Raw genomic sequence first — 24,032 nt, forward strand, 5'->3', positions numbered from 1 at the left:
AATGCATCAGCATAAACAGCTCAAAACACCCCTAATTCTCCCCTCACTAGAAGGAATTATATTGATGCAGACAGGCGCTGCCTCTCTAGTGGCCGGTGGCACTCTCTTCACTTGTCGTGACGTCACGCACACAATCTGCCAGATCTCGGGCGCCGGTCGTTTTAGCTTGACAATCGAGCCAAATTTCTCTCATTTTCTTGTGTGTAATTACACGAAGTGGCATGATATGAATACAAAAGGCATGCGTTTATGGATAAATGATGGAATATTAAAATTTTCCCAGGGCACTACATACCCTTTAACTCAGGGGTCAGCAACCCAAAATGTTGAAAGAGCCATACTGGACTAAAAAAAACATGTCTTGAGCCGTAAAAAAAAGATTAAAAGCCTTATATGAGCCCATTAATAAATAACATTTTTTGAAGAATACCAAATAATTTGTCATTCTTTTTTTTTTTTTTTTTTTTGAGATTTTTAATACGACTGACCATCAAGCTGCCAGAGGTGGGTAGAGTAGCCAAAATTTTACTCAAGTAAGAGTAAAAGTAGTCATCCAAAAAAATGTACTCAAGTAGAAGTAAAAAAGTATCAAATGAAAAGAATACTCAAAAAATGCGTAACATTTTGAGTAACTGCTTTTTTTTTTTTTTTCTTTTAACAATTACAGTGGGGCAAATAAGTATTTAGTCAATCACTAATTGTGCTAGTTCTCCCTCTTAAAAATATTAGAGAGGCCTGAAATTGTCAACATGGATAAACCTCAACCATGAGAGACAGAATGTGGAAAAAAAAAAAAAACAGAAAATCACATTGTTTGATTTTTAAATAATTTATTTGAAAATTATGGTGGAAAATAATTATTTGGTCAATACCAAAAGTTCATCTCAATACTTTGTTATGTACCCTTTGTTGGCAATAACGGAGGCCAAACGTTTTCTGTAACTCTTCACAAGCTTTTCACACACTGTTGCTGGTATTTTGGCCCATTCCTCCAGGCAGATCTCCTCTAGAGCAGTGATGTTTTGGGGCTGTCGTTGGGCAACACAGACTTTAAACTCCCTCCACAGATTTTCAATGGGGTTGAGATCTGGAGACTGGCTAGGCCACTCCAGGACCTTGAAATGCTTCTTACAAAGCCACTCTTTTGTTGCCCTGGCTGTGTGTTTGGGATCATTGTCATGCTGAAAGACCCACCCACGTCTCATCTTCAATGCCCTTGCTAATGGAAGGAGATTTTCACTTAAAATCTTTCGATACATGGCCCCATTCATTCTTTCCTTTACATAGATCAGTCGTCCTGGTCCCTTTGCAGAAAAACAGCCCCAAAGCATGATGTTTCCACCCCCATGCTTCACAGTGGGTATGGTGTTTTTCGGATGCAATTCAGTATTCTTTCCCCTCCAAACAGGAGAACCTGTGTTTCTACCAAAAAGTTCTATTTTGGTTTCATCTGACCATAACACATTCTCCCACTCCTCTTCTGGATTATCCAAATGCTCTGTAGCGAACCGCAGACGGGCCTGGACGTGTACTTTCTTCAGCAGGGGGACACGTCTGGCAGTGCAGGATTTGAGTCCCTGGCGGCGCATTGTGTTACTGAGACTGCCTTTGTTCCTGCGGTCCCAGCTCTCCTTAGGTCATTCAGTAGGTCCCCCCGTGTGGTTCTGGGATTTTTGCTCACTGTTCTTGTTATCATTTTGACGCCACGGGGTGAGATCTTGCATGGAGCCCCAGATCGAGAGAGATTATTAGTGGTCTTGTATGTCTTTTCTGTTGTTTTTTTTTTCCACATTCTGTCTCTCATGGTTGAGGTTTACCCATGTTGACAATTACAGGCCTCGCTAATCTTTTCAAGTAGGAAAACTTGCACCATTGGTGGTTGACAAAATACTTATTTGCACCACTGTATATATTTTTTTTCTCTCAGCACAAACTTATCTATATGAAATGTTGTCACAATGATCTTGTACAATAACCCATTACATAACCACATTAAGCCAACGAACTAAAAAAATAAATCACTAAATTAAAGAGAGGGAAAAAAACCCAGTAATGAAGCATTATTCATCCCAAGAGCACGAGTGCCCTGCCCCCTAGTGGAGAAAATAGTTCCTAGTTTGAATTCCTTTAGAGTTACTATTATGACATTAAAAGGATCATATCTCTGGTTTTCCGTGGTCAGTCGGTGCCAAATAAAAACTGGGAAAGAGTTTTAACTCTGCGCTTTCGATTCATGTTGAGGGCAGCGTTCTATATCAAATGTTTCATTTGTTACGGTGTTTCAAAGACGCTTGATTGAACAGGCTTGCATGATCAAACAATGGCAAGCTTGAGTCTGATTGTAGTAATGGAGTGGTGACTATTGTTGCGACATCTCATCGGTGAAATTGGTAGAGCTACTCTTAAAATCACTGGCTGAAAAAATAATGAATTTAATATGTAGAATAAAGAGGAAAAATGTAAGAAGTCTTGTGTTGCCCAAAGTAGCGGAGTAAGAGTAGCGATTTTTCTTCACAAATCTACCCAAGTGAAAGTAAAAAGTATGGGTTTGTAAAACTACTCTTAGAAGTAAATTTTTCTCGAAAAGTTACTCAAGTAAATGTAACTGAGTATATTTAATGTGTTACTACCCACCTCTGCAAGCTGCTAATTGTTTTTTTGTTTTGTTGTTTAAATTTTACAATGTAATGTGCTCGTCACAGCTGTCATTAAGCATTATGAGCTTCCCTGTCATCCTAAAAGGTACATTTTGCAGATTAAAAAAAAACACTTCTCCATTGAACTAATTTGAACTTGTCGCGATCCTCTTTTCCGTTTGCCAGTAAATTTGAGGCATAATACTGATTTCATGATGCTACAATGCAACAAAAACACTTGATATACATGTGAATAGATCTTTTTGTTCTGTGCCCACCTTGCTTCCAGTTCCCACAGTGTGGTGTCATCTGATATCCAGGGGTTGGAGGGATCTGGCGGTGTAAGGAAGGGGTCGTATTCTATGTACTGCTCTGTGTAGCCCAGCAAACTAATAGAGATACGGAAGAGAAGACGTGTTATTATTGCCTACAGGGCTAGGTATTTTTAAAAATTGAACTAAAAATGTTGATTTGTGTTATTTTGGACGTTATTGGATTTACTGTGGTATTAATTTAAATCATTTGAGCATGTCTTAGGTCCTCAAATATTGGGGGGCTGAATTTGGTTGTCAAAATGTCTGATCAAAATGTGACAAAAAATGTATTTTCTGTTTCAGTCTGAAGCACTTTTATTTTTCATTTTTTAATTAATAATAAAAAAATTTAAAAAATTAAAAAAAAAAAAAGAGCCAAATATTTATTATTAATGTCAGAGGGAGTGATTCTCTTTTTCTTTTATTTATATTTCGCTTCATTTTATTATTCTAAAATATGTATGCATGTGTGAAAAAAAAAGTAAGCGTGAATGAAAATTGCTACATTAATTAATGATTGATTGACTAACTGACTGATTGATGTTATCAGATCACTACCAACACCACCAACTTGCCCCCAGATGGCTACTCAATGTCACAAGGTCAGGACTCCTCATGCCGCAACACGCTTATGAAATCACTAAATACATAGATGACCAAGCTGAAATAAAGTCTTGATCAGCTTTGCCCACCTCTCTGCCACTTTGGACATTTTCAGTCGATGTCGGTCTAATTGCAATTGCCAAAATGTAATCTGAAAAAATAAAGTGGGCATAGGTTAGCAGTTAGCAGTCACAGTCCATATTAAAGCAGTGAGGTGAGAGTGACATTGAGTCACCTGCTCCTGCAGTTCCTCTTCTGTCGGTTGCTTGGCTTCAGGGGCTGGGGTGTGGGTTGGGCTGTGTGCGCGGATATCATTCTGCAGCCCGTACACGGACTGGGACATGAGAAACATAAAATAAATGCTAGAAAAATATACAACTCCAAACCTGTCTGAGCACAGCTTCATCTTCCCCAGAGTTTACAGGCAAATTAACTGTGCACCTTTCTGGTTTTATGTGGATTTTTCATTCTGGAGGACTTCTTAATGTCGACTTCTGTTGTATTTACACATCCAGGCTAAGAGAAAGAAAGGGGAAGAAATTAAATTACATTTCAATTGTTTCAAGAAATAATTTTGATTTTTCTTCCACTACATTATCCACAAGGATGCCTCGACAAACGTTGGCCATCCAAATTTTCTGACTGTTTATCAAATTAGCAGGATTTGAAGGGATGTCTCCTGGGCAATATATCCGAAGTTGGTAATTAAACTTTGAACGAGGCAATTCTTGCAAAGCAAGAGAACCTAAAGGGGATTTAAAGAGTACAAAGCTTGATTAAGTGGCTCAGATCTCTTCAGGAACAACAATTTGTTGTTGTTCTGTGTGACTGTGCCATGTGAAATCTGAATTAATATTGATTATATTGCCCAAGGACACATAAATTGAATGTGTTATTTGCCAATTAAGAAGGTGGCTAATGCTATTTGAGGATGGCAGCAGCTGAGAGTCTAACCTCAGGGGGATGTTAAAGGCTAATGCTAAACGAGTATGTAGTTAAACAGCAGTGTTGATGCTGATATCTTGTGACACTTATTGACTTGGTATTTTGTGTGCATGAGGTATATGGAGTATATATTTCATATACAGTGGTATGAAAAAGTATCGCAGTCTTTAGGTCATGCCACAGTATCTCAATGGGGTTCATGTGTAGACTTTGACTCGGCCACTCCAGAACGTGTATTTTGTTCTTCTGACCACCATTCTGAAGTTGATTTACTTCTGTGTTTTGGATCATTGTCTTGTTGCAGCATCCATCCTCTTTTTAGTATCAACTGTCTGACAGAAGGCCTCAAGTTTAAATGCAAAACATCCTGATAATATTCATTATTCCATGAGTGATTTCAAGTTGTCTAGGCCCTGAGGTAGCAAAACAGCCCAAAATGCTCCCTCTACCATGCTTCATGGTGGGGATGAGGTGTTGATGTTGGTGAGCTGTTCCATTTTTCCTCCATACATGACGTTGTGTGTTACTCCCAAACAATTCAACTTTGGTTTCATCAGTCCACAAAATATTTTGTCAAAACTTCTGTGGAGTGTCCAAGTGCCTTTTTGCGAACATTAAATGAGCAACAATGTTTTTTTTTTTTTTTTTTTTTTTTTTTTTAAGACAGCAGCGGCTTCCTCCGTGGAGTCCTCCCATGAACACTATTCTTGGCCATAGTTTTACATATAGTTGATGTGTGCACAGAGATATTGGGCTGTGCCGGTGATTTCTGTAAGTCTTTAGCGGAAACTCTAGGGTTCTTTATTACCTCTCTGAGTATTCTGCGCTGAACCCTTGATATCATCTATGGTGGACGGCCACTGCGTAGGAGAGAAGCAACAACTCTCTCCATTTGTAGACAACTCCTCTGACTCACGATTAATGAACATTAAGGCTTTTAGAGATGGTTTTGTATCCTTTCCCAGCTTTATACAAATCAATAAACCTTGATCGCAGGCCTTCAGACAGGTCTTTTGACCGAGCCATGACGCACATCAGACAATGCTTCTCATCGAGACAATTCTTACCAGGTGACTTTTTTATAGTGGGCAGGGCAGCTTTAAACCACTCATCAGTGATTGAGAACACATCTGACTTAAATTGTTTGGTAAAAATTCGTTTCAGTTACCCTTTAAGTCTCCTTAGGCCGAGGGTTCACTGACTTATTTTTCCCCCTTTTGTGATTGTTTGCATGCTGTCCTCATTAAAATATGAAAACCTATAAATGTTTGGGTGGTTTTAGTTAAAGCAGACACTGTTTTTACATCTGTGTGATTTTGACAAGGATCAGATCACATTTGATGGTGATTTTATGCAGAAATGTTAGAAATTCCAAAAGGTTCAGATCCTTTTTCATACCACTGCATAAAACATTTAGGAACTAGAGCAATATAATGCAATAGTAAAAATCATTTTGTCTTCTACAAGACAACTCAAGAGCACTCACCACTGGTCTGTGCACATCCCAGAACGCTCTTTCTTGACTGTCAAGAATTTTCCTCTCAATTTTGTCCCTTTTCTTATCCACTCTGAGGAGAACAAGCAGCTACTTAATCTATGTGGTTTATGACAGCACAGATGTAATACAGTACGTTGGAACATGGCGTAATAAGGTGCTCAAAGGACTCAATTAAGCCCAAGATAAATTTCACCAAGTAGTAAAATAACAGGCTTCCCACGGGTCCTTACAAAGCCTTAAAATGTCTTATATTTAGAATCCCGATAATCAAGGTCTTAAATTGTCATAAATTTCATGGAAAATTGCAGTAGCTATTACATTTTCAGATGATGCATTTAATGCCAGTGAAATCACTGTAGTATGCCATAAAACTTCTGAAGGTGTGTATCTGTTTTATTAATGGTTGTGCAGTAAATGTGAGAGTTTGGGAATAATATGTGTTATATGATACGTTGTCCGCAACAACAGCATTGTGATTTCTTAGTTATTTGCGGTTGTAGAGGTGAGCGGGAATATGCAAAGATGGTCGGGTTGCCAACAGTCCCGGATTGAGCGGACATCCTGGAATTTAGAAAGTTCTGATTGGTACCGCAACTGTTGGCAACCCTAAGAGATGGGGAAGTGTAAATTTATACATGCAGATATACAGTATCTATATAAATATACATACATATATATATATATATATATATATATATATATATATATATATATGGCGGAAAACACAGACAAGACTGAAAAAGCAGTTTCTGCTCATGCACTACTCTTGAAAAGAAACTGCTGTATTTTAAGTCAAAACAACTGTTGTGTTTGATCGAACAATATGTCTATATGCTGCCATAGCAAATTCATGGCGCATTAAGCCCCCGAACTATTTTTAATTTGTCCATTTTACCCTGAAAACCCCCGTTTACAGACGTCGCGCAACCGCTTTTGATTTAACCCAGCCATAAAACTAAGGTAATTAATGATATTTATTATTCAAAATTCTGTCAATATTCTGTCATTTTTAGCTTAGAATCTTGAATTGATTTCTAATATTTTGTTTAAAAAAAAAAAAAAAAAAAAAGACTAAAAAATTATTCACTGGCATATTTTAAACTTTCAAACAAATGACGTCACAATGAAAAAAATGGCGTCTGTAAAAAAAGTCACGGATGTCTACCTCATAACTATCGCTTAATTGTATTTTTTTGTTACTGTCGTATTTTTTCCGATATGTTTGATGATCAATAATCGATCCAAATAAAGAAAAATTGAAAAAAAAAAACGTTTAAAGGTGTAAATATATGAAAAAGAAAACATGGACCACTTCTTGATGTCTGTGATTTCTGCATCGTAACCCTTGTTATATTGCCATCTTTCACCCATAAAATCCCCCAAAAATCCAGCTGTGGGCGTTCACAACTGTGTCTTGACACTCAGTGATACATACTACATGGAGTTTTTGGATCGAAACAAGGTAAGTACGCGATAATATCTCGTTAAAGTCATGGCGTCTGTAAATCTGCTCTCGCGTGCTCTCGCCTCCAGATAGGGTTTTGCTGTTTTTTTTTTTTTTTTCAAAATGCCCTCCTGTTCAAAAATTTTCTTCCCCAGAAAATGGAGATTTTAAGCTTTCCAATGATGTTTCACACATGCATATCGGACAATTTTGAAATTAGGCCAAATTGGGGGTCTCAGAGCTGAACTTCCAAGTCACCAGAGTGTTTTTTGCCATATATATATATATATATTTTTTTTTTTCTTCATCAGAAATTGTTGCGACATATCCTGGTTTTAAATTAAATTTTTAAGTTCTTAAAATGTCTTTACAAACATTACTTTTCACTTTTAAAATGGTGCATGAACCCTGAGTAAGGTTAATGTGTGTCCAACATTTTGGGAACTTGTGTTAGGAATTCTACAATAGTATGGTCCCTAAAGTGAGGGTCTTGATTCCTGAAATGTTTTATAGAGCATAAAAAAGGCTCAAAATATTATATTTCTTGAATCTAAAGCTTGTCTTTTTCTCAAAATAAAATAGTTAAATTTCAGGAAAAAGGACATTATTTGCTAGATATCTTTCACAGCTGCCTCTTTAAAGTGAATAGATTTCCAAGACATTTAACCGACAGGAACTATCAAGTCACACTTTGTATTATATACAGTTAATAAAATGATCATTCTTAGTGATAATTTTGAGTGTCATTTCGCTTTAGGGGAAATGTATAACATGTAGCATCCGACCATCTATCGGTTTTTAAATTTTGAAAACAAACTAAAATCATTTTTTCCACATTTATGTTAGAGTACATCATTTTCACCTGAATATTCAGAGTCATTTTTTCTCTCTAGAGATCAGAAATTTCCCATTTTTTAGAAGCAGTGCATTCTGACCACATTTCAACCATGGTTTAATCTGCTCCTTATTGAGTACTATTAGAGTTGTCCTTAAATAACAATTTGACCTTCCTTTTCTTTGTCTGTGTCATTGCTATTACACTATTTGTATATCCATCAATGAACTGAACTTTACAACATGGGTGAAACCCAACTGCATAGAGGTGTATAAAAACCTACTTTGCTTGTGCTTCGGCTTGCATAAAAATGAACTCCCATTTCCTGGCGAAAGCTCGCTGTAGCCTTGCTAAGCTCTCCTGCATGTGGAACCAACACATAAACAAACATACAAACAGAACATTTGTTAGTGATTGTACTGATTATGTTTACTGCACACACCATGTACAGTGCATGGTTGGATAGCATTATTAATGATCCTTGCGCGAGTACAAAAGAGGAAACACACAAACACACTCACGAGGGTGGGTGTTTTGCTTAATAGCTTTGGTTGGAGGGGGGAAAAAGTAAAAAAATGATTTTGAAAAACTAACACGTTTTGCTATCATTGTGGGAGAGAATACTAGAAAGTGGCTAAATGCTTTTCCACTTACCGCCTCGTAGTCTGCAAGCTCCAGACGTGCTTTGTTTTGCATTGTTCTTTTGCAGAGGTAAACAGCTGAAAGAGCGAAAGAGATAAAGCGTGAGAGTGTGGAGGGGTATATGGAGGTGGTTTAGACAACTGGATTTCAGCTCGACCTTAAGTGGCCCAGCATTTTACTCATTTAATCCTCTCAACTGCACATTTAAACTGGCCTTTAATTCACAAAGGGCATTGACTGTGGATTGAGCCTCTGTTACTGCAGTGTGTGTGTAGGTGGGCGTGTGCGGGTGTGTGTGTGTATGTCTGACTTTTGATGTCTCTGTGTATTACCATCCTCCCTTCATTCCATTGTAAACTGACCATTAGGTGGTCATTAAGCCTTTAGACAGTTTTTTTTTTTTTTTTTATTTAAAAGACATAATTCATCAGTCTGGCGGTGAGTCGCTTACATCGCCGTGACCTACTTCATCTTCTGCTCTATGACTCAAAAACAAGACCGACCAAAAAACACTGCTGGAATTAATACACTGCCAAAAGCTCATCTCTGTGTCACCGTTAAAATGTCCCTCCTTAATGTGCTCAGCAGGTGCAGGAACACAAGCCATGGCTCTGCTTTCATTCACTGTAATCAGTCTGTCTGATGAAATTAGAGGAGGGCTAAATTCCAATTTAGTTCTCGTGATACAGTTAGGCCAGTTGTGTTTCATCTTTGCTACTCCATCAAAATAGCTACATGTTCAAACTCTAAAACGGGTTGCATTGCGGGAAATCAACTATGGAATGGCATATCTCTTGAGCTCATTTATTTTTGTGGATATTGTTGTTGGCTGGCAGTTTAGAAACTGATTTGACCAGAGAGGAGATAGAGCTACAAAATAGAAAAAAAAAATTATGAATGTATACAGTATTTAGTGTTGGGCGATATGTCCGTCAATTAAAATCAGGTATCTGATTTTAATTGATTCATTTTCCCTCTGACAAAAAGAAAAACATATCTTAATTATGAGAACATGGCCCTTAATCACAACTCTTAATCCACTTAACCCTTAGATGCATAAGTGGGTCAAAAATGACCCGTTGAGGTTGTTTTCTTGAAATATCTTCAGAATGAAATATTGTTATCAATTGATATTTTCAGGTATTCCTCAAAAACCATGTTCTTGATATAATGCCATTCAATTTTTTTATACAACTTTTTATTTCTTCAAATGTATAACTTTTTATATATTTGAAGAAATTGTCATTTTTGTATTACTACGCGAAGCTTCCACAAGTGGGTCAAAAATGACCCACAGGCATTTTCTATGCAATCCAATGGAATCTTTCATTCTTATCAACTTTGGCTGTCAGGAATAAATTTACCGTGGACAACACAGACTAGGTATGTAAAAAGTGACATCCCTTAAGAAGATTATTTTACACAGCAAGAGAGCTGATATGTGTACTGTAAGTATTATGTCCATATAGTATTTTGCGTGTTTGTCTTTCATGACTCTATTACTATTTATCAACAAATTAACCTACTTCATAACTAGCTAGCTAACTAAGGCTAGGTTCATACTGTAGGTCCTAATGCACAATTCCGATTTTTTGTCATATCTATTTTTTTGGCGTACCCGCTCAGACTGCCTTTGTCCATTGAGCCTGTTCAAGTATCACACATGCGCTCTAATTTGCAGTCCGAGATGCGCTGAGCAAACTGGCCCGTATGCGCAGGAGCATAGAGAAAACCGAGCATTGTCAGGCTTATTCTGAACCCATTTTATTTTTTTATGACTGTTGTCAAGCCCGCTCCTTCCCCAAAAGCCGAGTTCAAGCTCGGCGCTAACGCTAATGCACAGCTGCACCGCTACCGTAGCACCCTGTCTCTTTCTCTTTGCTGATGTTAATTGCTGCATGAATTCCAATTTGGGGGACTTGACAGTTCGGACTGCAGCCACATTCTGGAAAAATGTGGCCCGGTTGGGATTTTAACCACATACAAAAGTGACCTGTTTCGAATTTGAAAATGGTCCACTTTTATGCGACTTTTCCCGTTCAGTCGAGTCGGAAAAACATGAAAAAATCAGATTTGTGCTAGATTTACAGCTGAAATGGTCCTACAGATGTTGGATGATGGAGATGCAGTGACGGGGTTGGACTCAAGTGTCCGAAATTTCTGATGATAAGGACCCACACTATTGTCCAGGTGGCAGTGGCAGTTGTCCACCTGGAAATCCAACTGAACAGTATCAATGTGACTCATAAGATTCCACTTATGTGTCTTCTGAAGAAGAAAGTGTCCAAATCATGGCCAACAGAATGAGTTGGTAGGGTTCTTACTAGAGAGAATTACCTCCCACCCAGGGCAGAACACAGAGCCACAATATCCTCAGAAATCGGTCAGTGCCTCCACAAGGGCTTAGCACCGCAGTCTTACCAAAAAGATGCATGGCAACTCTTCATCATTGATGATTAAATACAAGGAAGGATAAAGTCTATTGCTGTCCTTTTTTTTTTTTTTTTTTTTTCAAAAATGTTTAATTGAATCATAAAGATATTTCAAGCATGAAATCATTCTTGTGTGGCACGAAATACCATACTAAATAATATACAAGTGATTATTGTTCACCAAAATGGCATAAAAACACATTGGTTCTAATATGGGTCATTTTTGACCCACTTATGGAAGAGTGTAGAGTCCAGTAACTTGTGCATCTAAGGGTTAATAATACATAACATGCACATATACACACATACATGCATAAGTATACACATACATGTATAGTGTTATTGAGAAGAAGAACAAAGGTGCTCCTTCCAATCAAAATCAACCTTTAACTATTAGCGCTTAAACAAAGAAAATGTGTGACCACTGAAAAACTATCTCCATGAATTAAAATATATGAAACGCATATACTAGTACATTTAAGGTGATGATTTGTGGTGGTTAAACTTCCACGTATCATTTTAGAATAATTTTCAGACTAGTTAAGTGAAATTGGGTAATTTATCATTAGGGATGGGAATCGAGATAAGAACCGGTTCCGTGCGTTCAGATTCCATGGGATCGTTTGGCAATTTGTCTAACGATTCTCTTATTGATTCCACTCAGCACGATTCACGTTTCAAAATGCACGCATGTTACACACGTTCGATTTGGCAAGCACGACTACATGATTACTAATGGAGACACTTCTCAACAAGTGTAATCTAGAGAGAGTCGTTGCCGAGGGAATTTGCATTGATTTTCACAGGCCATGTCATTATTCATGAGACTACTTAAAGAAATGGTGATTTTTCAAAAAAAAGTCTATTAATGGGTCTTTCGTATTCCTCGTTGAATACTCTATGAGAAAAATATAACACATATGCATCTAAAATAGGGCTGTCAACATTATCGCGTTAACGGGCGGTAATTAATTTTTTAAAATTAATCACGTTAAGATACTTGACGCATTCAACGCACATGCCCCGCTCAAACAGATTAAAATTTTATTAAAACAGCACAGTGTCATGTCCATTTGTTACTTGTGTTTTTTGGTGTTTTGTCACCCTCTGCTGGCGCATGGGTGCGACTGATTTAATGGGTTTCAGCACCATGAGCATTGTGTAATTATTGACATCAACAATGGCGAGCTACTAGTTTTTTTTTTGGTTTGAAAATTTTACAAATTTTATTAAAACGAAAACATTAAGAGGGGTTTTAATATAAAATTTCTATAACTTGTACTAACATTTATCTTTTAGGAACTACAAGTCTTTCTATCCATGAATCGCTTTAACAGAATGTTAATAATGTTAATGCCATCTTGTTGATTTATTGTTATAATAAACAAATACAGGACTTGTATACAGTATGTTGAATGTATGTATCCGTCTTGTGTCTTATCTTTCCATTCCAACAATAATTTACAGAAAAATATGGTATATTTTATAGATGGTTTGAATTCCGATTAATTACGATTAATAAATTTTCAAGCTGTGAATAGCTCGATTAAAAATTTTAATTGTTTGACAGCCCTAATCTAAAATAATCCTAAGCGATTTTATTAGCAATTTTAATACTCCTGTTGAAAAGATTCCATGGGTAATCATTCATTCCCATAGCAACCAGTCAGTTACTTCCTGTTACTGTCCTACGTCATGCGCTGCGTATTCTAGAGGAAGTCTTAATCTGTGTGCGTCCATGAACGAATGCTAGTATTTCCTCTCATAAAGTTCTAATGATAAGTTACGGCCGTTATCAGCGCGACCGTTTAGTGTTTTTACTGTTACGTCGGCTGGTTGCTCCCGCTCGTTGTCGCTGCGTCGAGCAGAGCGTTGTTTACATTATATTCGCGTTGCACATTTGTGTTAAGAGGGAATGTGTTAGTTTAGCATCTTAAGATGATGTTGTACATCCATATGAGTGTAAAGTGCTTAGTTTTCGGCACTTTTATGGCCAAGATGACCGCACGTGCACGCAGCGTGCTTCCAGGTTGTGTCATTATAATGTGAGAGTCATGTTTTTGTGTTATTGTTTGCTTTACAGTCAATTTGCATTGTTTATTTCATCAGCACTAATATGATGCAATTTTCTTTCCTTTCAGAACCACAAATATACCCACACATTCCAGTCTTCTTCAACACACATACAAATACATCAACATTTTTCCACCATGCTTTCATCTGCTCATTGAGTGATTGTCATATCCTGTGCCATTGCCTGTATATAGTTGTACCTGTTGCCAAGTTGGATTAAAAGTGCTCCACTCCTTGTGTTCTAAGTTTTAACCGACACCCCGAGGCGAATGTACCATAAAACATATTGAACCCAGAACCTCATACAGTCCATTAGTCCAAATTAGAACCGATAAGGGAATCGATAAAGGATCAAATCGTGAAGCAATATCAATAATGGAATCGGAATCGTAAAAATCTTATCAATTCCCATCCCTATTTATCATGGTACACACGATGAACTCTCATTTCATACTAATGTGATGGAGCAGAGTGGATGAGTTCACTGCTCTTGAGGACAGATAAGTTTACGAGGCTGCCTTGACATTCTGCAACTGTGTGTTGTGATGTCTCGATTCAATACTCTGTATTGGTATCGACACCCAATACAGCTATTTTTGGAGTATCAGATGGTATCGGATTTGGTCACAACATTGGATCTGATTTCAGGATTTGAGTCTGTTTTCAGCACCATTACACATTTCGGATGCTGTAAATCAGACCACTAGGCGAACATTTCCACTGTGTGGGACTACTTCCCTTAAAAAACATATGAGACTAACAGAGCATCATATAATAGTTGGAAACAGAGCATTTCTTGAGGAGGTACCAGTTGGTCTTACTTTGATACAAAAAAATATGATTTGCCATTTACTGGTTCCACTGTCCAATTCACGGTGTACCATACTGCCCATAGTTAGTTGGGATAGGCTCCAGCACCCCAGCAACCCTCGTGAAGATAGAAGCAGTTCAGAAAATGAACAAATTAATGAATGGTTACATTACTTTTTTTCGTTATTTTTGTTGGCCTAAATATGTGGGTATTGGAATGGAATCGGATCTTAAATTGGATCGGAAGTTAAAAAAAATCCACTTCGGGCTAACCCTAAATGTGTGAATGTCCAGATTTATTCTGGCAATGGCATCTGTTAACATTTAAATGGCATTTGTCAACTCAAATATCTTATCTTAAAAACGTCATATTTAATAATGTGTCAATTTTTAAGCATGAAATTGGCAAAAAGATGAGTCTTTAATAAACTTGTGTTTTTAATTTAAACTCATTTTTTCATGACCCGATTTATTACATTTTGTAGCGACAACATCTCTAATCATTTGCTAGCAATTTCCCAAGTTAATTGCAATTCTGAAAAGTGCTCACCATAGTCTGTGTTTTCTGGTTCCCAGCAATTTGATGGCCAAAAGTATGGAGTCTAGAAGCACAAATATCACACGTAAGAAATGTACATGAAAAACAAATCCGAACATCTCTGACAGAGGACGATATGGTGTGTTGTCATGTGATAATGGGTGTGAGAGAGGGTTGGAGAGGAGCATCATCTCAACTGTCACAATAAAACATTTTGTCTTGTAATAGGCTCCGCACATTGTTGAAAGTGCATAAGCTTCTTTTCAGCAAGCACTCAGTGCACTCATGCATCTTGCCAATCTTCAGGCGACATTGTGTGCAGCTTCCGATGAGAAGGCGAATCGTGTGTGGAACACAAACAGCCTTAAGCGTTCATTTACATTGATTAGATGTGCAGCGCACGAGAGACAGCACATTGGGCGGAAATCGCTAAAAGTGTCAATCCTGCAATTGATGTTCACACAAACACTAAGATGGTGTTTTTCGCCTTGTCTTTTTCTTTGTTTTAAAATATTTGACTATTTGCATTAATTGGACGGGAGTTTTACACTGAGGCCCAGAGATTAAATTTGCTTCACTGAATTAGCCTGATGATGCTTTTAGTTCATAAACATTGTGGATGCTTTGTACCCATTTTAATTGTACAATAGTTGAATGATGTATTTTGTTATACAAAATGATGTTTCTGCGTCTGATAAGTATTTGATATGAATAGATCAGACGAAACATTTAAGACCTCTTTTAGTACGCAGTACGATCAACCCCCTAGTGTGTGGTATGGACCTAACCAAACAGTGACTTTGCTTCATGTGTGAATAAACCCATAAAAACAGTTTAGCAGACTTCCCGTGTATGGCATGAGAATAAAGTTTTAATAACACCTAGTTTCTCACTTGCTAAGATGTAGTTTTCTTTGTGGCTGGTGTCTTTGGACAATAGTTAAATACAGTAGATGTGTATACTAGTGTTGTAATGATGTCGAACTTCTGACCTTGGTACGATACCCTAATACTGGTATGAAAATTGTAGTACAGTGGTACCTCTACATACAAAGTTAATTCGTTCCAGGACCTTGTTTGTAAGTAGAAATGGTCGTATGTTGAGCAGGATTTTCCCATAAGAATACATTATAATTCCATTCATTCATTCCACAGTCTATAAACCTACACTAAATCCTTAATAAATCCTGCTGGTACTATTACAAATGGCGATTACCCATAGCAAAACAAATAAATGATAAATAAAAATCAGAATAACAGTGCAGTTTAATAATAATGATAATTCCTGTAATAATGTAATGAATCGGGTTCTAATATGGCAGATGTGTTTGCGTGGTGTACATGAACGCACCGCGTGGCTGACAAGGGAGTTTTTACTTTCACTTTGTTCAGCTGTGGTGGACAGTAGGCAGATTGTGTTGCACAAGTTATGAAATAAATGATTAAAAACCTGCCGAAGCTGACCATTTTTTGGCAATGTTACGACAATAAAAATTGTCACCTTAACTTATAAAGACTGGCGAACGGAGGTCGGAGAAGGACCGTCAAGATCGAAGATATTCTACGGCCGTATTGTTTAGCCAGTTCACTTACGCGCACACCACGCTCATATTTTTCTATCATTTCCATCTTCATTTCAATTGTAAGCCTCACCTTTTTTCCCTTTTTCACCACCTGCACTGACATTCTTCATGTTGATTTCTCTCACAAGAAAATCCGCCGTGCGTCCGTCTTGCGGGAAAAACAAGAAACTGCGGTGCTATCATGAATCGTCGCATTTTTAGCATGTCGTCTGATGTAGAAACAAATGACAAGTCAAATTTTACGTCGGAAGTCGAAAAGATCATGTGTTGAAGCGATCGTATGTCGAGGTACCACTGTATTTTAAAAAATTTAATTAAAAAAAAAAAAAAACTGTTTAAAACAAAATAGACAAAAAAATGTTAACTCATTCACTACCAGAAATATTCATGTGTTTTTTGGAGGACCTTAAATTTGTTACCAAAGTCGTATAAACAATGTGGTTTATGATGTTCAGCTGCTCATGACTAAGGAATGAAAAAGAGTAGGAGAATACTTGTTTATAATGAAATCTTTCATTTTATAAGTTCTGTGGTCATCTAGTCATGGATCAAAATTTTCTGTGGCGCTTGATAGATCAGTCTAAATACCACAAATGGCTAGTATAGAAAGGGATGTCTCATGAAAAACGGCTGTGAGTGAATGTGTAAAAATGCTTTATGTTTATATTAAATCAAAATATTAGGATTCTCCTGGGAATTTATGGCACCGAATTCCATTCTATGCTGAAAAAACACAGTACGGTACTGGTACATTTGTGAAACACGAGTATATATATATATATATATTAGGGCTGTCAAAATTATCGCGTTAACGCCCGGTAATTAATTTTTTTAATTAATCACGTTAAAATATTTGACGCAATTAACGCACATGTCCCGCTCAGACAGTATTCTGCCTTTTGGTAAGTTTTACAGCAAGGCTTTTTGTGCTGTCTAACAGCGAACTCTTGTGGTCGCTTTGCGACATGGTTTATTGATGTCTTGCCAGTTCAATATGGCTGCAGGACGTCTCGGGCTGACGCCTACGTTGTAATGTTGTGCTTATATGATCCTTGGACAAGATTTGTCCGTAAGTATGGTTGTTGTAAAGAATGTACATATTATGTTAGTAAGCGAAATGTTATATTTTTTGTATGAGATGCTTTTTGTTTATGTTTAGTGAACCTGTATAGCGTGCTAAGCTAACGTTGTTGCTAATGCAATGGTTGTGTACTTTTTTTTGTATTTTTACAACGTTCTAAAGAGGACAATGGTTTGAGGCTATTTTATTAATAAATCAGATGAAAAAGGAAGAAGTCTGATTATTAAGGCATCGTTCACTAACTGTCTAGCTTTGGAAAAAGTAGACGCTTCGGAGTGAGGGAGGACAGCATAGACAGATTTAAATGACAGTAGAGTGAAATGCCCACTACAGTGCTTATGTACTGTATGTTAAATGTATATATCCATCTTGTGTCTTATCTTTCCATTCCAACAATTTATTTTACAGTTTTACAGAATATATATATAATTTACAGAAAAATATGGCATATTTATAGATGGTTTGAATTGCGATTAATTGCGATTAATTACGATTAATTAATTTTTAAGCTGTGATTAACGCGATTAAAAATTTTAATCGTTTGACAGCCCTAATATATATATATATATATATATATATATATATATATATATATATATATATATATATATATATATACACATACATATATATATATATATATACACATACATATATACATATTTATATATACTGACATTTCCAAAAATTTACCAAAGCTTAAGAATCAGATATGACCATCGCTGCGCAGAAAACAACCCATATACACTGTGTCAACACAGCAAAGAAGGTGAATCTTCTTAAAAACAAAACAAAAAAACCCTGTTGTAAAAATCAGTGAAAAAACTTTTTTTTTAAATGTCTATGTGGCCTCAAAAGTGAGAATAACTTTGTTCTTGATTTGACTATTTTATATTTTTGTAACTGTATTGACTTTTCTGTTGGGATTAGTTAGTGATGTATGGTTAGTTTTCCAAATTACAAATGTGGGTGACTTTGCGTTAGGAAAGGAACTCCATCATAAACGAAGGACACTTTGTACATTTTGATTTAGTGTGTGCTGGAGGAGAAGAGATGCATTTAACTCACCACCCCACATTAAATCTGTCCTTCATGCTCCTGTATTCCAGTTAAATCTTTTCAGGAGGTAATTTTCAAGGTTTTACATTGTCGTTATGAAAAGGTATACAGTGATACCTCGCTATTTCGCGCTTCAAACTTCATGCCCTCAGTCCATCGCAGATATTTTTTATTTTAAAAAAAATGAATAAATACTGATGAGCCGTTCCAAGCCGATCACGTAGTCTCACTCTCCCTCCTGCTGCTCTTTGTTGGTCAGGAAGTGCGCTGGAGTCACTTATTAAAGTTAACGATGATTGACAGATGTTTAATGTTTGATCTTGCCAATGATGCTTGGAAGCAGAAGCTTCAACGCGCCGAATGTGTCAATCATCGTTTAACTTGTTAAAAAGTTGCTGTGGCAACTCATTGTATGTAGGTGAGGGGCTTGAGCGGATTAGAGTGGACTCACTCAATGAAGCATTTAATTAAGACAAGCATTGTTGTACTTTATTCTTGTTTGATAATAATTTGCTGGGACAGCAATATGTTTAAAAATTATCATAATTATTAAATTTTGAAGTGCTTAAAGAACATTTATTAAAATATATGGCGGAAAACACAGACAAGGCTGACAAAGCAGTTTCTGCTCTTGCACCCCTCTTTAAAATAAACTGCAGTATTTCAAGCCAAAAGAACTGTTGTGTTTGATAGAACAATATGTCTACATGCTGCCATAGCAGTTTCATGGCCCATTAAGCCCCCAAACTATTTTTAATTTGTCCGTTTTACCCTGGAGACCCCTGTTTACAGACACAGTGCAACCCAGCCATAAAAGAAATAATTATATTTATTATTTGAATTGTATATCATTTTTAGCTTAGAATCCTTCATTAAGTTCTAATATTAGTTAAAAAAAAAAAAAAAAAACGAATTTATACGATTATTCACTGGCATATTTTAAACTTTTTGGCAAATTACGTCACAATGAAAAAAAATAGTGTCTGTAAACAGGTCACGGATATCTACCTCATAACTATCGCGTAATTGTTTTTTTTTTGTTACTGTCGCATTTTCCCCAATATTTCAATGATAAATAATCGAGCCAAACAAAGAAAAATTGAAGAAAAAAAAACCTTTAAAAGGGTAATTATTTGAAAAAGAAAATCTCAACCACGTTTTCTGCATTGCCACCCTTGATATGTTACCGTGTTTCACTCATAAAATCCCCAAAAAGTCCGGCTGTGGCCATTCACAGCTTTGCCTTGACACTCGGTGAGACATGCTACACAGAGTTTTTGGATCGAAACAAGGTAGGTACGCGATAATATCTCGTTAAAATCATGATGTCTTTAATTATGCTCTTTCCTGTTCTAACCTCGAGTTAAGGTTTAGGGGTGTAAAAAATTTGGGGGGGGGGGGAGTGCCCTCCTGTTCAAAAGGTTTCTTACCCCAGAAAATTGAGATTCAAAGCTTTCCAATGATGTATCACACATGTATATAGGATAATTTTGAAATTTGGCCAAATTGGGGGTCTCAGAGCGGAACTTTAATTCACCTGAGTGTTTTCCGCCATATATAGAGTACAGACATGTTCTATTTTTTTCTTAATTATACTTTGGGGGAATAAAAGGGGAAAAACATGTCTTATATGGATCTCTTTCCAATGCTAAATCTTGAATAAATAGATTGAACACATTAAAAAAAATAAATTAATAAAAATTGGGGAGGTAGGCGCTACTTCACGGTTTTCACTCATCGCGGGAGGTTCTAGTCCCCATTAACCAAGAAAAACGAGGGATCACTGTACTACCGAGAGGTTTCTTCAATCATACGGCTTTAACGCAAACTGTGTTAAGGCTTCGAAGGCTTGTTAAAATCAAATTAAAATTATGTAAAAATGTAGGGAAGTTTTGCCCCGTTCTTACCTGAAACCTATAGAAAGTGCCGTCATCTTTGAGGGTGAGGACATGGTCTGAGATAGGAAAGAAGTAGCCATGCGCAGCCATCAGCGTTCCAAGGTGAAGAGCTTCAACTGTGGAACAAGAAACACAGAAAACTGAATTCTCTGTAAATTTTTTATTTTCTTTTCTGTTTTATTTTATGACCATCTTCTATAGAAGTTAAAGTACTCAGTACACTTCAAGCATTTGCTCAGTTATCATATTGCACAATCCGATGCTTAATTTGGACACACATTGTCAGAAAGGTATATTCATTTTATGTAATGTATGTTATTGTAGTTGTATAAATCATAATAGGGTGGTGGTCTACATTAGAACCAACCCCATTCCTGAGGTTGGTTTTCTCTCTGATGAGGCCACGTATTTTGAGAGGAGGAGCCGATCAGTTCAATCACCCAATTTTTGCCTGCCTGGCTGGCTGTGAAGAAAATCTGCTTCCCTGTGGCACTCGCTCGGCTGTCCTTGATTTGAAACCATCACGTAATGAAAACATGTAACCATCAGTGTCATCGTCATTATCATCATCATCAGTGCCCTTCACCTGCAGTGCAGCTCAAGCTGTAACCCTTCAATGATGTTAAAACCCATAATTCATGATCTGCATCATGCTTATGGTCACTTGTTTGTATCACAACACACAGTCCAAACGGTTTACATGTTGCCCAGAGTTGAGTTTCTACAGCAGTATTTGCTATTGTGCTGTGAAAAACAGGGGACCAGACTCAGATCAAACTTAAATATCTGATTATGCCTAAACGGGTGATCTTACAGTTATATCTTGGCAAGTTATGTTGTCGCAGAGAACACAAATACAGTATATATCTGTAGCTGGTGTGCTTGTGCATAAGTGTGTGTGTAACTAGGCTCCATTTATCAATAAGTGATGAGTCTTAATTTATTCAAAGCCGTTTACATACAAACATATCCCTTCTGTGGCATAACCTGAAGGATTATATTATATAATCACCTCTCTGCCACACACACACGCACACCTACAAACACATTTTTAGGCCTTCCGTGTTTGCATTACCAGTTAGTCTAATACAGAACAATAACGCAGCATGCTAGATTAATGTTTTTCATGTCTGCCTCACTGCTCAGGGATTCGGGGCTCGAATCTCAGCTCTGACCTTCATACTTGGCGTGTAAAAACACTCATAAAGACTCTAAATTGTTCATGCAGTATGTTCCCTGCCTCTCACCCAAAGTTAGCTGGGATTGGCTATTACGGACATGCACTACAGAAAGTGTATGCATGGTGATGGTGCTTGGTGGGAACATCCACTTATGTGTGTTGAAAAGTTGCTTGGCTGCCCCCCCCCTCCCCAAATATCAGCTACCAGCATTAACAACATTTTCCACATAGTTATAGTTGATTGAACGTGTTACGTGGAACAAGGAGTGTGATTCATAAGCAGAGTTTAAGGGGGAGCCCCGAAAGGTGTCATTGCATGTAATTGACTTTCCTATTTACTAGGATATAAAAGTTGTAGAGCAATAAAACAAACAACAAAAATGAATGAAATGAACAAAAATAGATATTTTCATAATGGGTCAAAATTATTTTTCGAACAGATCTTGTGATTAGCACCTTAGACGGTCATTTGCTTTGCATATTATTTTAAAAAAAAAAATAGGAGATCAATTTTATTTTTAAAATGATTTTTTTCTTTGTTCGAATTTTTTTTTTTTTTTTTTTTTTTTTAATTGAAGCAACTTTTGGGGGGATTGAATGATTTAGACACAAATGTCCTACCCATAATATGGCCCAAACACAAAAAGGATTGCTAAAATCAAAACTTTTTCAATGAAAAATTAAGTGTTCAAATGCAAATATTTGAGTCTCAAATATTTGAATCTCAAATATTTTTTCGCATTCAAAAACTTTTTTTCTTTGATTGAAATTTGTCTTATTTTGAATGAAGGAGTTTTTCGTTTGAAAATATATTTTTTTGTTTGAAGCAACTTATTTTTTGATTGAATAATAAAGACACAAATGTCCAAGCCAAAATGTGACCCAAACGCAAAACAACATTAGTTCAATCAAAAAAATGTTGCTTCAACCAAAAAAAATAATAATTCAATTAAAAAAAATAAAATTATAGAAAAATAGCTTTCAAATGCATTTTTTTGTTTTAAATGTATTTTTGCATTCAAACATTTTTATATTGAAGTGACTTTTTTTTATTGAAAATATGTATTTTTATTGAAGCAACTTTTTTTTTTTTTTTTTTTTTTGATTGAAGCAACTTTTTTTTTTTTTGATCAAATAATGAAGATACAAATCTACCTCCGTATGGCTCCGCGCAGGGGATACAATTTTTGACTAGGGTAACAACATTGGCACGACTCCAGCGGGCGTACCATATTCAATGGATAACGATCTTGGCGGAAAGTATATCTGTCCTAAGCAGCCTTATTTAGAATTCCCCTTAATAATGATGGGGGGGGGGGGGGGGGGACACTCATTTTCAACTTATTATAAATCTTCTAGTAAGTTTTTTTTTTTATTGCTGACACTGCATTTTGGGGTCATCAACATGTTGTGCACCCCCGCCCCAAAAGTCAAACTCCGCCTATTTTGTGATTTAATAATAACCTCTTTTTTGCCAAAATACAAACTGACTGAAGGCCCGACAAATGGCATGTGGTACTTCCACAGGGGCTTCTAGATGAGTTTTTATGTTTTGTTGTTGCTTACTACATTATACAACAGTTACCATAATTTCCCGAATATAACGCGCACTTTTTTTTCCCCAAAATCAACTTGTAAAATCATGGTGCGCATTTTAAACGGGTACATGGATGGAGACAGAAAATATATATATAAATTACATATGCGTATATATAAACCGATTTTTTTTTTTTATTGACACGGCCACGTTGTGTTGAAGAAACCTATGCGGCGACCCGTTGCCAATCATTACGGTACGTGACGTCACCATTTTGTTTCGTTAATACTTCACTCTAATCGGCCGAATGATTTCGTCTGTGTTAAATTCTGCTTTTTTCACTCTTCATACAGCACAGAATTTAGTTTCTTGAACTCATTTGAGTCAACGTTTATTGCAGCTCCGCAACTCGGACCATAACAAACGTAAGCACACAGACTTCCTGTGTCCGTCAACTATATCTGTCCCTCGGGAAACTCAAACCCAAATAAGAATAGTTCCTATTGTTACTGTCGTGTTAACAGCGATGAGCTCTCACGGATTTCCGACTTACGTTCTCACTTTCATTTTACCGTATCAATCCATGGAAGAAACATTTATTCATCATGATGAAACGAGCAAGTTATACAGCAGCCTTTAAAAGAAGAGTCACATCTGTTTTGTTTTCTCCTAGATTCTGGTAAGTTGGAGAAGTTGTCAAATCATATTATTACCGTAGATATTGTCAGCTTATGGTAATGTTTTGAACTACCAATGTGCTATGCGTGTGCTGTGTTTCATCAGTCAGTAAAATGACATTTCTGTATCTGTACACGAGCTCTGTTCTATTGTATTCTTCTATTTATTGGTGCTAAAAATACGGTGCGCGTTATAAACGGGTACAATAATTTCCCCTAGATTTTACAAGTAAATTTGGGGTGCGCAT

General features: G+C 36.7%; 1 protein-coding gene across 1 annotated transcript in view; it reads right to left on the reverse strand.

The window, feature by feature from the left end:
• Positions 1-24,032, reverse strand: part of rgs7a (regulator of G protein signaling 7a) — a 114,104-nt gene that overhangs the window by 18,844 nt on the left and 71,228 nt on the right. Inside the window, exons 5-13 of the mRNA XM_057847717.1 lie at positions 20,400-20,506; positions 14,783-14,834; positions 8,930-8,994; positions 8,559-8,635; positions 5,985-6,066; positions 3,995-4,069; positions 3,789-3,887; positions 3,643-3,704; positions 2,915-3,025 (exon numbers count right to left, since the gene is read on the reverse strand). Coding sequence (XP_057703700.1) covers positions 2,915-3,025; positions 3,643-3,704; positions 3,789-3,887; positions 3,995-4,069; positions 5,985-6,066; positions 8,559-8,635; positions 8,930-8,994; positions 14,783-14,834; positions 20,400-20,506 — 730 coding nt within the window. The remainder of the gene's footprint in view (positions 1-2,914; positions 3,026-3,642; positions 3,705-3,788; positions 3,888-3,994; positions 4,070-5,984; positions 6,067-8,558; positions 8,636-8,929; positions 8,995-14,782; positions 14,835-20,399; positions 20,507-24,032) is intronic.

Source organism: Corythoichthys intestinalis, chromosome 10 (assembly GCF_030265065.1).
Source record: "Corythoichthys intestinalis isolate RoL2023-P3 chromosome 10, ASM3026506v1, whole genome shotgun sequence".
Lineage (NCBI taxonomy): Eukaryota > Metazoa > Chordata > Actinopteri > Syngnathiformes > Syngnathidae > Corythoichthys > Corythoichthys intestinalis.